Source organism: Aptenodytes patagonicus, chromosome 2, assembly GCF_965638725.1.
Source record: "Aptenodytes patagonicus chromosome 2, bAptPat1.pri.cur, whole genome shotgun sequence".
Lineage (NCBI taxonomy): Eukaryota > Metazoa > Chordata > Aves > Sphenisciformes > Spheniscidae > Aptenodytes > Aptenodytes patagonicus.
Genome location: NC_134950.1, coordinates 151,403,857 through 151,422,983, shown reverse-complemented (window position 1 = coordinate 151,422,983; position 19,127 = coordinate 151,403,857). Strand labels below are relative to the sequence as shown.

The 19,127-nt window shown below is 38.6% G+C and overlaps 1 protein-coding gene across 1 annotated transcript in view; it reads left to right on the top strand.

Moving 5' to 3' along the window:
* Window positions 1-19,127, top strand: part of DNAJC1 (DnaJ heat shock protein family (Hsp40) member C1) — a 123,794-nt gene that overhangs the window by 93,534 nt on the left and 11,133 nt on the right. Inside the window, exon 9 of the mRNA XM_076331677.1 lies at window positions 10,261-10,380. Coding sequence (XP_076187792.1) covers window positions 10,261-10,380 — 120 coding nt within the window. The remainder of the gene's footprint in view (window positions 1-10,260; window positions 10,381-19,127) is intronic.

The following is a 19,127-nucleotide window of genomic DNA, read 5'->3' as shown; positions in this document are numbered from 1 at the left end:
TCTGTGATCTCTTTGAACCTTTGTGCTCATGAAAGGGCTTCAGTATTTCAGTGAAGGCAACCAATACATGCTGCCATTTGAAAGAAGTGACAATAACATGTTTAGAATGTAGACATCCACAGAAGATTTTCCTTTTTTATAAGCTAGTCAAAAAAAGAAAAAATGTGAATAAATTTTTCAGAAGTGTCTAAATCACCGAGGGAGTAACTTTTGATTAGACGTCAATAACTTTTACCTAAAATTATCATTGGTTAGTGTAGGAAATCCAACCAATTTGTTTTGTTATACCCAATAGATAACAATTTTTTAATTTATTTCTTGTGGAGGTAGATTTGCAGACTACTGTATTGCTAGCAGAGTTTTACTTTAAATCTGGTGTTTGTGCTGTTGTAACCAACAACAGCAATCATAGATGCTGGTAATCTTCTACTCCTGTAGTTTTGAGGGGAGATCACCAAAGAATTCTTCCCCAAACTTCTCCTAAATACAAACCAGCATGTTGTAATTTGTTACTTCATAATTCTTTTGTGGGTTTACTGTGGCTGGCTGCCATGTGCCCACCTAGCCACGCTCTCGCTCCCTCTCCTCAGCAGGACTGGAGGAGAAAATAAGATGAAAAAGCTCGTAGGTCAAGGTAAAGGCATGGAGATCAAGTAATCAATTACTGTCACAGAAAAAACAGACTCGACCTGGGGACAATTAATCTATTGCCAGTTAAAACAGAGTTGGATGGTGAGAAACAGACAAAACCTAAAACACCTTCCTCCCACTCCCCTTGCACTTGAAGGTTCAACTTCACTCCTTCTTTCCCAATTCCTCTACCTCGTCCCTGCTCCCTGTAGCACAGAGAGAGTGGGGTATGGGGTGTTTGGTCAGTCTGTAACAGTTCCTCACTGCTGCTCCTTCTTTCTCATGCTTTTCCCTGCTCCAGCATGGGTCCTCCACAGGCTGCAGTCCTTCAGAATAAACCTGCTCCAGCCTGGGTCCTCCACGGGTCATGGTTCCTTTAGGGCATATCCACCTGCTCCGGTGTGGGGTCCTCCACAGGCTGCAGCGTGGATATCTGCTCCAGCATGGTCTCCATGGGCTGCCGGGGAATCTCTGCTGTGGCGTCTGGAGCACCTCCTCCCCCTCCTTCTCTGACCTTGGTGTCTGCAGGTCTGTTTCTCACACTTGCCTTCGCTCCTCACACAGCAGCATTTTGCCTTTTCTTAAATACGTTTCCCCAGAAGTGCTACCAGCTTGGCTGACGGGCTCAGCTGTCTCCTGCAGTGGGTCTGTTGGACCCGGCTGGAGCTGGCTGTGTCCAACACGGGGCAGCCCCTCACCGCCTTCCAGAGAGGCCACCCCGGCTACCAAAATCTTGCCACAGACACCTGATAAAAAATTCTCACTTTTCCTATCATATTTCTAAAGATTTTTACAATAAAATATTGAAGTGTTTTCATTCTTTTTACCTCCCCTGTTTTTCCAGGTGATGTAGCTTTAACCAGATGATAGTTCATACCAATGACTAGTCATTAACAAGTCTTTATTTTAGAGCAATTTCAGTTCTATTGACAAGAAAATATTTTTATAAAGTAATTTAGAGGTGTTTTTTGAGGTGTTCTTGTTCTGCAAAACCTGAAAACTATTGCTCAGCATTGCTTTCTCCTACAGATTCTTTATGAAGAACTGGAACACCTTCAAAGAAAGTACTAAAAACCGCTCTTGGCTCTGAATTCTTGAAGTAGGAATAAATAATGAGTAGGAAAGGGGAGGAAAGATCAGCTCTGAATGGCTTTTTGTAATTTGGGGATTTACATGAAAAAAGTTGGAAAATAGACATGAAGAAAATCTGTAGAAATTACTCAAGGGTTGGAAATGGTATCTACTGATACTTGGAGAGTGACCTTTTAACTTAGCAGGTGCCTTCATGGGAGAAGATACTTGTTATTAAATGGCTGCTCAGTCTGGGAGGAAGATGCAGAAAGGCCAATGGCTAGAAGTGAAAGCCAGAGACGTTGGAATGAATGTAGTATAATAGCAATCATCTTGTGAGTATATAGCTCATCCAGTGCTTCATTTTTAAGTCACTGTTTGCCACCTTTTCTGTTAGGTGACTGATTACTACTGTTTTTTGAGTATCTGCAACTTTCTGAATATAGTCACAACTTAAAAAAATTGTCTTACTGCTTCACGTAGCTGGTTCTTAACTTGATCTATATTTACTTCTCATCCTCCTCCCCCACTTTTTGTCTGTCTGTTAGAACACAAATTTTTCAGTCTTAAGGTATGGCGTGTTATAAGTCTAGGAATAGCCTGGCAGCACCATGTAGTACTGCCAAAGGTGGCAGTGGGAGAATCTATTACTCGCTCAGGCTTCCTGCTGAGGTTAAGCAAAATATATATGTATATAGGTACATATAGATGTACAGCTTAGGAATGAGAAAGCTGAATAATAATTCCTTTTTGACCTGCATTAGCTGTGAAATGTACTTGTAAATAAAGATTTTAGTTGATGTTTCTGAATAGATCACAACTGTTTTTTCTTTCCCAAAACCATGGGGGAGCTGTTATATTGACATTATACAGTTACGGATGTATTTGCATTTTGGTTTGTAATACGCTTAAACTCTCAAAGTAAACTTAGATTTTTTTTTTTTTAATGTTTAAAAATCATCTGTTGACATGCAGTTAGGATGGGTTAACAGCCTGCTTGAAGTTTAAAAAAAAATTGTCACAATTGTGAATAATCAATATGGTAGCCAGTGGAAGAATCTCAAATATACCCATTTCACTGGAATCAAGTCATTCTTGTCCCAGACTAAAAAGTGAAGACAGCTGTTTAATTGGGGGAAAAAAGCTTCAGAAAGGTAAAGGCTTATGCAAAAGAGCATAAGATTTGCAAGTGAAATGGAAATCCAAAATAAGGTAAGGCCAAGAACAGAAAGTTATTACTTTTGTTCAAAGAAAATACATGAAGGAACACTGCCAAGGATTTTCTTGAAGTAGTGGATTATCAAAATATAAAGCAGTTTCATGAACATGCTAGGGCTAAAAGTCCTTTTCATCCATGTTTACTACAAAGGAGTTCAGGGAGTTTTTGGCATCATGTATTGAAGGCAAGTGGGGAGGGAGTGTTTTAAATTGAAGCATTCATCTGAAGTTGATAAATAAAAAATTGCTTGGAACAATGGTCTTCACCATTAGTTGACCTAAAAAGAACTCTAATATTAAATCCATTTAATACTGCTGTTAATATTTTAGCAATTACTTAAATGAGCCTTGAAATGAGAGATGGAAGTAGGATACCAATTTTTGAGCTTCACTGAGGATTCTGGGAAATACAGACTGGTTAGCATGAATTCCATACTGGGTAATTTTTTGAAATTATGAAATGAATTATACTATTAGATGTGCCAATTTTAAAATAATAGTAAAAAGTCAGTGTGAATTTAAAGAAAAGTTATGTGTTATTATTAGAGCTTTACAGTGTACTTGGATTTTATAAAGCTTTTGACAGATTCTGTCAGCAAGACTTCTTATAGAGACAGCAATGATAAGATGAAAGGGAAGATCTTTAGAGTAATGCATAGTTAAAGAACAGGAAACATATTTTTGTTATTGCAAAATGTCATTAGAGGAGTTTCATGTATATCTGCAAGGATCTGTTCAGTACTGGAAATGGTCTATAGTGTGGTGAATTACAAGAGGTGGTGCAGAATTATTCAGGGCAGCACTAATTGAAATGTCTGTGAAATCCCCATTCTGAAACAGGCAAGATCTAGAAAAATCTTTCCCGAGGAGTCCTATCTTTTCCTATGGACTCACCTACTGCAGAAAAATTGTCTTAAACTGTGTGTTTAGAAATTAAAGAAACCACATTGCTTACTGGTAGTGTGGTTTTTTGGGGTTTGGGTTTTTTTCTTTCTCCCTCCTATATTATGTATAGAGCCATAGAGCAGGGCAGAAATACATTGGACAGAGAAATGAGAAGGCAGCAGGGTATGGTGAGAAGTGAGATACTGAATATGTGTAGAAAGCCAGCTTATAATGTTGATTAAGAGCAAAAATGGGATGAGGAGAGTGGACAGCTTCATCATTGGCTTTGTAACAGAAATGGATTCAACTTCATGCTTAGGAAATCCCTACTCCGGGTTGGGGGCAGCTGTGACGGAGAGAATCTCTCTGTCCTAGAACGTTTGCTGCTGCATTTGGTAGAAGACCTGATACTGAGGCAGATGAAACTTCATGCTTCCCTACTTAGGTTCTCACTATTCTCTAAGAGCTGTTGTCTACTTACGTTATGTATATTGTTTAATATTTTAATGCTTTTAATGCTGAAGGCATTCTTGTGTGAGGAATAGTATAAACAAAAATTATTATGGTTCGGTTGTTATTTTGACCAGCTTATGATGTAAGTGAAGATAATTAGTTGTATCTTCATATTTACATGTAGTTGCTTCAAAAAATGCTAAAATTAATCTCTAATGTTCTTTTAGACCTATGTAATATATTATTTAAGATTAAATTATTTAAGTTACTGGGACCAGAGGATGTGCAACCAGGAGTTCGAAGAAAATTTAAGGATTAAATAATTCAATCAACTGTTTATTTTGTTGAGTGCCTGAGGACTGAAATGGCAAATGTGTCATTCTATTTATTTATTTAAGTTGTCAGTAGAATCAGTGGAATTCAGGGACCTTTACAGGCCTGTACATCTGACATCTCTTTACGGAAAACTATCAAAAACTGAAATAAAGAATAGAATTAGTGAGCACCATGTAAATATGACCTGCATGGAGTCCTGAACATTGCTTCTATAAAGGGAAGTCCTGCCTTAAACCCTCTGGACTTCTTTGAAGGATTAACAAATATGCAGGGAGAAGGTGATCTGATTGATAACTCCCCTCCAGAAGGGTTTAACAAGGCTTGTAGGCTGTTAAGGAACGAAAGCAATCATGGGATAAGAGGAAGGATATTTTCTCAGGTAAATAATTGGTTGAAAGATGGGAAATGGAGGGTAGAAATAAATAGCTCTTTCAGTACAGCAAGGTTAGCAGTGGAGTTCAGCTGGGTTTCTGCTAGTAATTGTGCTGCTCAGTGTATTCATGTAGTATAGAGAACATGATAATATGGTAAAAAGGTGAGCTTTGAGGTGAGAGAGTTTATCAATGATAGTATTATTTGGAATAATGAAGATGAGAACAGGCACTGAAGAACTGCAGAGTGATCTTATGAGTTTGACTGCTTGGGCAATAAAATGGAAGAAAAACTTCCCAGTATGTAAATATGAAGTGATGCAAATGTTGATATAGTGGATGACAGTCCTAACTTCATGCACAAGATGATGAGCTCTGAGCTGGCCGTGATCCTTGAGGAGTGAGATCTTCCTAAGATCTCACTCAGTGAGATCTTGTCAGTGCTGGCTTCATTGAAAACATCAGCTCAGTATCATTCAAAAAACCAATGCAAGTGTTAGAAATTGTTAAGAAAGGAATAGAGAGCAAAACAGAAGAATCCTTATTCCACTGTATAAACTTTATGATTAATCCTGCTGCGTGCAGTTGGTACCTCATTTCAAGAAGGTTGGTTATAATGGAATTGCAGATGGTTTAGAAAAAGGCATCATGGGCAGTATTATGCATAAAATTGCTCTTACATGAGAAGCCAGCTGACTAGACTAGGACTCTTTAGCCAGAAAGAGACAACTTACGGGGGGATACTAGAGAGGGATATTTTGAACAAAGTTGTAAGTGACATGGAAGTCAGTATACGTAGACTATTTGCTGGTTCTTCACTCAAAGCCAAGAGCTAGGTGTCATCAAAGCTGGCAGGAGCCACATTCAAAACAGGACAAAATAAGGTGGTTCCTTGTATAATGGGTAGCAGATGTGTGCAATTGGTCATGAAGATGATGTTGCAAATCCAGAAAGTTTACATAGTTTCAGGGGAGACTGGAAAAAGCATTGAAAGAGAGATTCATTGAGGGTTACTAAATAAATAAAATATATCAGCCTAGAGAAATTCCTTGAGATGAAAATAATTGGGGTTAGGGAAAATATTAGGGAAGATACAGGTAACCTATATGCTTGCCTTCCTCTTACTCTTAATATCTGCATATGGCCCCTGTTTTTTCAAAGCAGAGTGGGACTGGAAAGGATGAATGATAAATATAGTCCTTCTTGTTATCACAAAGTATGTAGTAAAGTTTTCTGCAGCTGCACTCCCTGAGCACAAATGGTGAGCTTACTCGCCTACCTTGACCATTGGTCTGAAACAGTATAGCTGTCCTTATGGTTTTGTTGGCTCAATTAATAAAAATTGTACTGGTGGAAATGGGATTTGAGTTATGGCTTTGAAGGAACAAAGGGTTACATTAACATGTTGTGGCTTTGAATATGAGTTCAGATCATTAATACCCTTTAGCAGATCTTTAGAGCTTCACAAGAGATCTTTAGAACTATGCAGATGCTTAGTGTTCAGCCACAGCTGGATCACAATGTCAGATGTGTATTAGGCTTGATAAAACAAGACTGACTTCAGACTTCTGGTAGGTAAAGTAAGAAATTGTAAGAATATGGAAGAATAATGTAAGAAAAATGAGACATTATGGGCAAGAAATTAAATCAGGAATACTTTACATTCTGTCCTTACAGTTAGTGGATAGAAACACCACCTTCTCGTAGGCTAAATGTATCCTGAATTGCAGAACTGTCTGGGATTTTACTAAGACCCTTGTTCTACAAATGTTGGCACAGGTATTTTTAAATAGATGCTGCCTCATGATTTTTTTGCAAGATCATGGACTAGACATGCTCAAATCAGTGAATCACCAAAATTAGATGAAGCATAGCACAAAGTCCTAGCCAGATTGAAAACATTATCCAAACTTCCACACAACAGTGATTTTAATTGAATCTACAGTATATTGATGACGGGAAGAAACGGTCTAAAGCTAAAACTTAATGTAAAAAAATCCGTTTATCTCATATTGTCAAGTCAATATAAATAACTTCTAAAGTTTCTTTATAAACTCTCGAATACTAGCCACTTCCCAGTTTTATCAATAAAAGGGTATATACTTTTATACTTATTAATGTTAACAGGTCTAAACAACTCAGACTGTTTTCTTGAAAAGAAATGCTTTATTGTCTAAAAATTTACTTTTAAGGTAATTGAAAATAGAGTTGCTCATATTTAAAAAAAATCCTAATAGTGTAAAACTGTCATGCTGAAAGAGCTGGTATGGAATTGCTAAGTGCAGATACACATGTAAGAGTGATGATAAACAATAAACCACATTCATATTTCTTTTCTATAGAAGGTGCATAGTGGTTTGGGTTAACTAATCCTTCAATATTGCCAGCTATGTATGATAAACCATGTTAAAGGATTATTATTTATGGGAATGCTATGAATTTTTTTATATCTACACTTGTAGTTTATTTCCATTTTAAAGACTGTAGACCATAACTCTGTACTTTTAATTTTGTATTCAGTATGGGGAGTTAATCCCAGAATGGGGCTTTTTTGATGCAAAATCTGACTGCTTGTGTAGTAACAACAGCTGTCCCCTCACCATGTGGTGTCTTCCATTGCTTTACTGTAGAGATGAATTTTGGCCCAGTGTTTCAGTAATATTGGACACACATGGTTTTAGGTGACAAAGCAGTATGTTTATGCATTCATTTGACTCTCGCAGTTACAGTTGGTTACAGATTAGAACAGAGAGAATACATTCACACCATGACCACCCTCATAGCTGCTTGTAGTGGTTGGATCACAGTAGGCGCTGTTGCATCTAAAGACACAATTAACTGTTGCTGAGGAATTGCAAATTCACAAAAGCTCTTTACAGCTTTAGTGGATTTTCTAAAAGCTTTTTCAAAGATTTTCCAAATTTATAAATGTTTTAGATCTTCACATTCTAAAATTACTGTCAGCTTGAAAAAAGATTAACAAGTTGATATTTTAATGTAGCTAATGAATTCTTGTGCCATGGACTAACTATATAACTAGCTACAGATCTACAGAATGATTGTAGTTTTGTCTGTTATTTAGGAAGATAACCTTATGACTTCTGTAGTATTTACAAATGGCTAGTAAAGTTTTGAGCACATAGGAAAATCAAAGCTTACTGAAAAAGTCTGAAAATAAATCTTACCAGAAAGCTTCTGACACATGTACATCACTGAAAAGATCATCTTGATTTCCATGTGTAATTGCTTAGATATGCTTTGGATATGGTAAGAGAGAATAGCTGTGAATTTACTTTTTAAAAAAAAACAAACCTGAAACAACAAGAAGCACCCCCCCCCCAAAAAAAAAAAACCTCAGCAAAAAAACCCCACAAAGTTTGAATACAAATTAAATAGAAAATTACAGTAAACTGCATGTTAAGTCTAATTTTGAGGTATGAAATTTGCTAATTTTTGAACAAAAGGCTTTTAACCAAAATCTTAGAAGAATTCATTATTGAAATTACAGTAATGAAAATTTTTATAAGTAGAACATTAAGTACCCCAAATCTTCCCTTCTAAAAATCTGAGAAATATTTTAGTATAAAATACATATATGGCGTATAATATAATAAATAAATATACGAAGTATATTAACTTGTTTAATACAATAAAAGTAATAAGGTTATTGTGCAATGTGGAGATTTTCTATGTACTTATCATTTCTTCTGTAGGCCGGAGTGTAATTGTATGATAATGCATGTAATGTATGTGTGAGAACTCTCACATACACACACATCATTTAAGCGTCTTGCGTTTGAATCATCATAGATAATTCATTTTATACTTGTATTAAAAACTATCCGAATATGAATGTCTGAGACTTTCAGCATTGAATAAAGAACTACATGGATCCAAACTAGGACGATTGATGAAATCCTTGCTACTATTGACTATTATTTACTGTCTTTTAAGTGGCAGGTTGTATTTATGCCAATTTATCTGCTTCAAGGAACACTCTTGATAGCAGAACAAAGTGAATAAAAGTAGTTTGCTTTGCAAATGAATGCAAATGGTGGAGCCTTTCGGGAAGCCCTTTAACAGGAGCAATGCACTTTGATTATGAGTGAAGCTGCCATTTGGACATGGTGAAAAGAGCACGCTTGAACCATTGATTGGGGGAGACAGTAAAAAGTCAGGAAGGGCCCCGTTAAGCTTGCAGTGCGGCAGGCGGATGTCAGTGTGGTTAGAGCACAGTGGGAGAATGACAGGCAGGATTAGTGTCAGGGAGAAGCTTTGCTGTAGTTGTGGAGATGGTCCCTGGGGTCACTCACCTCTGACTGTTGTTCTGTGCTGATGGCTCTGTAATGCAAACTGCTTGATATGTGCCTGTTCATTATCGGAAATGGTGATTAGAAGAGGTATGTCATAAAGAATTCCTTAAAAATAAATAAAATGGCCAACTACTGATGGTAACAAAGATTCGGCTCTGCAGTCGTTGCCACAGACACTGCAAATGTCAAAGATGGTTACTGCGTCTTGCCTTCTCAGGCAAGTGCGATTTCATGCCTTAAACAGCTATAATTGTGTGTTCCTTGCTTTGTTCACTTTTATTTGGCCGTTACAAAGACAGTTATTTTTGACAGATTGTCTTTATGTAGATAGAGCAAAACATTTTTGTAGCTTTTGGTTATTGTGTGATAGAAACATCCGGTTTGGTTTTGTGGCATAACCGTGCTTTGTGGGGGTGAGGGGTGTTGTTTAATAGTCTTAATGGAATATTAGAATCAACAGATTTCATTCCTGAATCATCCCAGAATGCTAAAACATAGATGATTACAGTAACAACAAGCTAAAATGACTGTTCTGTTTTGTTTAGCGGCTTTTTTAAAATGTAAAAATGAGGATATTTTCTTTGTCTTTGCTGAAAAATCTTACATGTGCAATTAAATAAATGTCTGAAATTTTGCATCTTAAACTGTGATTTGATCTTTAACAAAAGTATTGTTGCTTTTTATCTTTATTGCATTTTATAGTGTTATGTACATTGTATAAATGTTGATAGAAATTAAATGTGTTAGTGTGTACAATATACAAAATGCATTTTTTGAGTGTTAAGGATTTTTAATATCTTACTGTTGGTCTGTTGGTTTTACACATTTTCGGCAACAACACAGGGAGATGGCACCGAGATAATTGAAACTTTTTTTTTTTTTACATTATTTGATTAATTCGTTTGAAGGGTTTTTTCAGTATATTACCTCAAAAAATATGTCCAATATCCCAGTGTAATGAATGTTTTACAAATGTTTTACAGGCACCTGAATGGACAGAGGAGGACCTCAGCCAGCTGACAAGAAGTATGGTTAAGTTCCCAGGGGGGACCCCAGGTCGATGGGAAAAGATTGCTCACGAATTGGGTCGATCAGTGGCAGATGTGAGTTCACTCAGATTTGCATTGTATAGAGAGTGACAAACCAGAACAAGACAGGCAGTGTAGAAGGCAGACATATATGCGGGCAGACATTGTCTTTTAAGAGAGGCTACAATCCTTTTAGGACCTGGAAGTGAACCATTAACTAACTATGCAAGAAGCAGATGTCAGCCAGTCTCTCCCTCCCCAATTAACAGCTGTAACTGATCAGCTGGATGGGGGATTCTGGTGCTTACAGACTTGAGCTACTGTAACCCAATAACAGAAAAACAATGCGCTTAGGGTTTTGTAGCAACCTCCTTTCACTGCAAGCGAATGTTTGTGTGACTTGGTTAAAGATTACATTTCTGTTTCAACCCAGTCCTTAAAAAATGTAGATGAGCTAATGGTGTTTAGACAGGTGGTTTCCATTAATTAAACTGAAATATCTTTACAAACTTTAAAACGAGTTACACATATGATACTATTTCAGTCCCTTTTTCTGGATTATAGCATGGTCAATAATGATACTGTGTAAAATGATTAATATCCTTGTTAATTCATATTTTATAGTATTGTACCAGATATCAAAGAAAGCTTGTACTTATGGATTTTAAGTGTTATGATCTTAAAACCCTTAGGGGCTAGGCTGTAAAAGACTTTTCCTTTTCAAGCAATAGATCACTAGAACATGATGTAGTGTCTGCTGAGGACCATTTGAAAGCCCTTTCGGCTGACCCTATTTTATAGGCTCTGGAGGGGTTAATGAGAATAATGTTTAAATCTGTTGATGTACATTTTGAGATTAGATGTTCTTTATTATATTTCAGGAATTATCTTAAATAATGGGAAACAAAACCTCTGGCTAGAGTGAAACGTAACCCATTATAGCCTTCTGGACAATTTTTTACTTCTTCAGTGTGTTTTTTTCCCCTGTTGATGATAATCACAAAAAGATATTTTTAGAAGTTATTTTTAAAGATTTAGTGCATCTGTACAGCTCTGTTACATATACTAAAAAACAAACCATTTGCATTCTTATTATTTTAGAATAACACGTATTATTTGCAAATAAGTGGATGTAAGCAAGAAATTACTAACCTGCTATGCAAATTAAGTCTTTTTTTGTTTATTCTGTTTGGTGGTGTTTATCATACTCCTAAGTATTCATACTGCTGAAGTGGAGTGACGTTATTAGAAAGATGCTACATTTTACTAAGCAGATATTAATAGCAAAAATGTTTCACATGGCTTGGTAGTATGCAGTGTGCATGGGACAGATCTTTTGAGATTGCTTTGGAAAAACTGATTAATTTGCCTGATATTGATAATACAGCCATGTGGAATGATTCCACATATACCCATCACAAAACTAACACTATCTTAAGACTGCCTTTTTCACCCATTTTCTGCCTTATTCCTTGATGCAGGTGTAAAAACATTATTAACAATCCTTTGCGTAATATATTTGGCCACTATACTTGCACACATCTAGTACTGGAAAGAAAAAACAAAGCTCGCTTGCTTCTTCCATTAGGTGAGAAGTCTTGAGCAACATACTCTTCAGTGAATTGGAAAGAGAAATGAAAGATGTATGTTCTAAGAGCTGTCATTTTCTTGTATGAAAAAAGGAATTTTCAGGGATTTTTATGTGTGGAGAAAGGTCTGAGTGTAATCCTTTTTACTTCCAGTGACCTCCAACTATATGATTAGTGTAAGTGTTCTCCACACAAGTTTTTATTTCTCTAAAAATTTCCCACTGCTGATAGTGCTAGGTCAGCTTTCCTGACACAGACTAGAGTTTCTGCTACTTTTATCATCGCATTGCACAGAGTTACAGCGATTAGGTTTTAAGAGGAAACACTTAAACAAAAGCTTCCTGGGAACTTCTCTGGATCTCAAACTATTATTGCATCAGTATCAGAAATGTTGAAACTGGGAACTACTTCAGATATATCTATTCAGCTATTGAACCAGATGTACAGCTTATCCTTTATATTTGTTGAAGGTGACACAGAATAGCATCTAAATGTACAGCAACGATTCTTATTTTGCTTGGGCATCACCATAGCTGAATAAGAATTGGCAGCTCACGGCTTAGGTGTACTCTGCACTGGGTAAAAAACTGGCTGGACGGCCGGGCCCAGAGTGTTGTGGTGAATGGAGTTAAATCCAGTTGGCAGCCGGTCATGAGCGGTGTTCCCCAGGGCTCAGTTTTGGGGCCGGTCTTGTTCAATATCTTTATCAATGACCTGGATGAGGGGATCGAGTGCACCCTCAGTAAGTTTGCAGACGACACCCAGTTGGGCAGGAGTGTTGATCTGCTCGAGGGTAGGAAGGCTCTGCAGAGGGACCTGGACAGGCTGGATCGATGGGCCCAGGCCAACTGTATGAGATTCAACAAGGCCAAGTGCCGGGTCCTGCACTTGGGCCACAACAACCCCAGGCAGCGCTACAGGCTTGGGGAAGAGTGACTGGAAAGCTGCCTGTCGGAAAAGGATCTGGGGGTGTTGGTTGACAGCCAGCTGAACGTGAGCTGGCAGTGTGCCCAGGCGGCCAAGAAGGCCAATGGCATCCTGGCCTGTATCAGAACTAGTGTGGCCAGCAGGAGTAGGGAAGTGATCGTGCCCCTGTGCTCGGCACTGGTGAGGCCACACCTCGAGTACTGTGTTCAGTTTTGGGCCCCTCACTACAAGAAGGTCGTTGAGGTGCTGGAGCGTGTCCAGAGAAGGGCAACGAGGCTGGTGAGGGGTCTGGAGAACAAGTCTTATGAGGAGTGGCTGAGGGAGCTGGGGTTGTTTAGCCTGGAGAACAGGAGGCTGAGGGGAGACCTCATCGCTCTCTACAACTACCTGAAAGGAGGTTGTAGCGAGGTGGGTGTCGGTCTCTTCTCCCAAGTAACACGCGATAGGATGAGAGGAAATGGCCTCAAGTTGCGGCAGGGGAGGTTTAGATTGGATGTAAGGAAAAATTTCTTTACTGAAAGAGTGGTGAAACATTGGAACAGGCTGCCCAGGGAAGTGGTTGAGTCCCCATCCCTGGAGGTATTTAAAAGACGTGTAGATGCGGCGCTTAGGGACATGGTTTAGTGGGCATGGTGGTGTTGGGTCGACGGTTGGACTCGATGATCTTAGAGGTCTTTTCCAACCTTAATGATTCTATGATTCTAAGAAATGTTATGCTAAAGCTGCAGGAAAAACTTCTGGTTTTGTTAAACTTTGTGCACAGAAAAAGAGGTGTTTGCATGTGCAGGCAGTGTTTGCTGCCCAAACAACTGTTCCCTGTTTCCACTGGGAGAGGTGCAGGGAGATAGGTTTTGGTGTATGAGGTGCTGTTTTGAAATAGCTTGTGTAGCAGAGTTTGGGAGTCCCTTGCTTACAGCTAATTTAACATTAGTCAAGCCAGAGGGAGTTTGAAGTGTGTATATCTGGCAAATGCACTAGATCTTAAGAAAGAAAAACATTCAAGGGCAAATTTGAATTTGTTTTTCCGACATTTTCTGTGATGCAGGAAATACTTTTTAAAAACTTGAGACCACTTTCTGCTGGTTTCTTCTCCTGTAAAGTGTCAAGAGCAGTAAGGCTTGGTTTTCCTTTCACAGTTAGAGAACTATATTAGAAAGGATTGACAAGGTACAGTGTGCTTGTTTCCATGTGATTTTAAGCATTCAAACCCTTTTTAATAGTAGATTAGCTAAATAGGTGTTAATAAAAACAGTTCAAAGTAATCCAGTCCAAAATGATCTCTCCGTTGTTGCTTCTGTCTCAGAGCTTCCTTCCTCAGCAAAAAAAGGCTAGAAAAATATTTCAATGCTTTTTAAAGAATAAGCTGAAACCATTCATATATACCAGAAGAGCATCAATGAAATTAACTCCCTCTAACCACCCCAACAAAATTCCATTTTAAGTTGTCTTAAACCCCTTCCTTTTTTTAAAAAAGTAAATTCCTACATCAAACTATGTTTGTTTCCACTGGCAATTTTTAAGCAGGATGAAGTGACTTGAGGAGAGTGTTCTTGGCTTTGGTGAACTTTTCAGCTTCACGGTGTTGTTTTAACTTAGTTTTGTGGATTTGTTTGTTTTGGAGGTTTTTTTAAATATATTTCTGAATTTTCCTCCTGCCATGATGTTAATGAGTTTTGGAACAGTATGAAGCAAAGTTTCTAATGCTTGGAGCTTTAATACTGCTTTTTCACACACAAAGAAGGCCCAAAAAGTTTGTGTGTCTGACTCATTTCCAGAGAGATTTGTTCAGCTTGGAAAATTCTTCCTTGATTTTGCTAGAACATGACTTTGATACCCCAGAACCTGGTAAGCACATGTGTATCTTACAAAGCTAAGAGGACCTGAAAGTATATTGGAAGATGAGTTGAATTCAAAAAGGTCAGGACAAATTGGAAAAATAAGATGCAAAAAATAGGGTGAAATTAAACAGACAATACATGCAAGGACACACAGCAAGATGGTGATCAGGTTCACAAATAAAAGATGCCAAACAGCTGGCTAGGGATAGCTCTTAAAAAGCAGGAGGAACGTGGGGATTAGCAGAGTTAATGAGCTAGATACAAGTCAACAAATAGCGAGTTGTGAAAAAGGCAAGCATCCTACTGAGAATATACAAACAGGAGGATGGTAAACCTGCAGCTACATCCTTAGTTTGTGTCTAGTTTTCAGTATTGCACTTAAACAGGTGATTCAATGTAAAGAGTCCAGATGAGAATAAAGAGAATAATAGGTCTCTGAAGCGTGACCTACAAGGAAAGATTGTGAAGGAATTCATGCTGTTGAACTGAGAGAAGATATGAACTGAGGATGGTAAGTATTCAACTACATAAAAAGAAAACTGTAAAGAGGAAGGGGCTTGTGCACTGTATTAGTTTTATAGGGCAAGAAGTAATTACCTCAAATTTTATCACAGGCTGCAGAGTTAGACATTAAGGGGCAAAGAATTACAATGGAGATGATAAAAGCAGTGGAATAAGCTGCTATGGAGTCTCCATATTTGCAGGCCTTTAAGAACAGGTTACACAAACATCTGCAAGAAACATCATCAATGTAGTGATTCTGCCTGAGGTTAGGTCCTTCTCTTCATATGGTCTATGATTAGACTAGCAAGTGCAAGCTATCTAGGAGGAAAGGGGGAGGAAACAAAACCTTCCCTACAATTGGAAGCATGTGTGAACTCATTTTAAAAAAATGTAAAATTGAAGCCAGATAGTCACCGTAGTTGGTTAGTAATCACTGCATATACCTTAGCTTGACTGTTCTTAAATTCAGTAATTCCTAACAAAGTAATCTTTCAGATGTTCTTTTTCTTTTCTACTACTGTTCAAATTGGGGTTTTGTAGACATTTATGTTTGTTAATTGTTATTTCCCAAAATACTGCACAAATTAGGATTACTATAAGGCCCATTATGTGGATATGTCTAACAGATTCCCCATCCAAACAGGTACATCCACACGATGTGACGCAGGCTACTGGGAAAGTGCCAGCCAAAATCCAACAGTAAACAGCTATGTCCATGCTGTAGTGCCCCTGAGCTCATTCAGCTCTACTGTTTCTATTCGTGCTGCCTCATGTGATACCAGCATAAATATCTTTGCAACATATTCCTATGCTTTTCAGCTCAGAGCTAGGTTAAGCTTGCAACTGTGGTGCAGACATACTGTAAGAAGGCTTATTACTTTAACTTTTGTCACGTTAACTATAGGATATGTTTGTCTTGTCTCTCTTCAGGAAGACATCTTTTAACAGCCAGTGAATAATAAACCCCAAATATATGAGGTTAAGTTGTGCTCATTTTATCAGTATGTTTAATTATTTAAATTGCTAATTGTCATTTTAATATGTTCTTATTGGGAATTTAGTAATCTTTTCACATAAAGATGATTTTCAGCTGGCTTAGTATAATGAAATCTTACTGCTTTCACAACTGAAAGCTTCTACAGCTTTTTAAGTCATTTTTATTGCAATTGGCTGGTGTTATAAATTAGATTTTCAAGTATTTTGATTATGAAAGGGAAATGGAGTTCAGTTAACTCTAATCAGGGTTTCTGCCTGCTGACCTGGTTACCTGTACCACTGCTCTCTGTCATCCTCTAAACATCTGTTCTTTGACCCATTTTCCTTGCTGAATTTGTTGCTCCAGGGTTAGTTCTCATTCCTGTCCTCCAATACTTAAGGAAATAATTGACCTTTTAAAACAAAATAAAAAAGTTATGTTTGAATTTCCTAAGCGCTGTGAACACCCAATAACATTGTATAAATAATGAATGGAGTGGAGTTTCAGGACTACTATTTCTGCAAAGTTTGATTTGACAAATGCTAAGCCTTATGAAGATTTCTAATAACGATTGTCAGCTTTTGCTGAATTAAAAGATTGAGAAAAAGCACTTAGATGTGAAATTATAAAAGTATATTGTACTTGACAATACCTACCCTTATAGATAAAAAGTTTAAAAAAAAAAAATATTTGCTGAAAGGCATAAATTAACTTCAGTAACTACAAAGGATGTTCAAACTGTAAAAATAACAGAGGAAGTAAAAGCTGTCTGGCATGCCAAACAGACTTTAATGTGATTATTAGGTACAGGTTTTTTAAATTAAAGGCAAAGAGATCTCAGATTTCATACTTGTGAAGTAATATCATTCACTTGTCTTACAGGACTTAAACTGATTCTGTTTGCTCCTGCAGTCACTAATCTCATGCATTTGTGTTGCAAAAACAGACTGATTGGGATTTGCTGCTTGTATAGAAAAACACTAAGGTGGACAGCAAAACAATAGACAGGTGGATATATTTGAGCAGACATTCCGAATTATCAAGAAACCCGAAAGCATAAGGTTTGGGGGGGTGCTTATTTTGTGGTATCTCCTGTATGTCCAATCAACAGTTTCAGCCTTTAAGTCTGACTGCGTGAGTTCATACTTATTGTACTTTATATGCCATTCTACAATAGATTTCTTATTTTTGACAAATGCAAGCTCATTACCTTGCCAGCAGGAAAACATTTATACGAGAAATGATGCATATGTAAAAGTTCATGAATTTATTACGTTTTTTGCTTCTGGAGATTGTTTTCCTAAGTCTGTTTTACATTTCATTTTGTATACCATGTCTGTGTTAACTCAGTTACTGTGCTCTCCAATTGTGGATATTCTGAAACATTCACCCTTAGCAGCTTGCATATATTTATGTAATCAATAGTTCTTCCAGTTGCTTACTGAAGTATAAAGACCTAGCTCTGGATCAAGGTCCAAAAGAGGTTATGAATATCTAAGATGGGATTTAGATTGTATGTAGGTCATGTAGATCCCTCAATCAGAGAGTGAAATCTTTGAAACACCTGTCTAATCCCACAGACACACCAGAACGTCTCTGTTGATACTTGGAGGGGAGGAAAAGGTGGTTGCTGTTTACAATTCCCTCATTGCACTAAGTTTTCTTCTGTGCAGTCCTACAGTCGCCCCTACAGTTTTTGCAGAATTGGGCAGCACAATGCATCTTCAATGGTGAATTGACCATCATCAATGGTGAATGGAGTTACATCCAGTTGGCGGCCGGTCACGAGCGGTGTTCCCCAGGGCTCAGTACTGGGGCCGGTCTTGTTTAATATCTTTATTGATGATCTGGATGAGGGGATTGAGTGCATTGACAATTGAGTGCACCCTCAGTAAGTTTGCAGACGACACCAAGCTGGGCGGGAGTGTTGATCTGCTCGAGGGTAGGAAGGCTCTGCAGAGGGACCTGGACAGGCTGGATCGATGGGCTCAGGCCAACTGTATGAGGTTCAACAAGGACAAGTGCCGGGTCCTGCACTTTGGCCACAACAACCCCATACAGCGCTACAGGCTTGGGGAAGAGTGGCTGGAAAGCTGCCCAGCAGAGAAGGACCTGGGGGTGTTGGTCGACAGCCGGCTGAACATGAGCCGGCAGTGTGCCCAGGCGGCCAAGAAAGCCAATGGCATCCTGGCCTGTATCAGAAATAGTGTGGCCAGCAGGAGTAGGGAAGTGATCGTGCCCCTGTGCTTGGCACTGGTGAGGCCGCACCTCGAATACTGTGTTCAGTTTTGGGCCCCTCACTGCAAGAAGGTCGTTGAGGTGCTGGAGCGTGTCCAGAGAAGGGCAACGAGGCTGGTGAGGGGTCTGGAGAACAAGTCTTATGAGGAGTGGCTGAGGGAGCTGGGGTTGTTTAGCCTGGAGAACAGGAGGCTGAGGGGAGACCTCATCGCTCTCTACAACTACCTGAAAGGAGGTTGTAGCGAGGTGGGTGTTGGTCTCTTCTCCCAAGTAACTAGTGATAGGACAAGAGGAAATGGCCTCAAGTTGCGGCAGGGGAGGTTTAGATTGGATGTAAGGAAAAATTTCTTTACTGAAAGAGTGGTGAAACATTGGAACAGGCTGCCCAGGGAAGTGGTGGAGTCCCCATCCCTGGAGGTATTTAAAAGACGTGTAGATGAGGCGCTTAGGGACATGGTTTAGTGGGCATGGTGGTGTTGGGTTGACGGTTGGACTCGATGATCTTAGAGGTCTTTTCCAACCTCAATGATTCTATGATTCTATGATCTTACACCCAAATGCAAAACGGATTGTTTTCCTTCTCATAAAACATGACCAGAGCATTCGTCTCACTTAAAGGAGAGAGTTTTTTACAGAAGACAGTGGGACACCAACTTTTAATTCAAATGGCTTGTGGGGTGGTCAAGCCAGTGCTGCTGCATTTAGAGTGGTGTCGTGGTTTAACCTCAGTCGGCAACTGAGCACCACGCA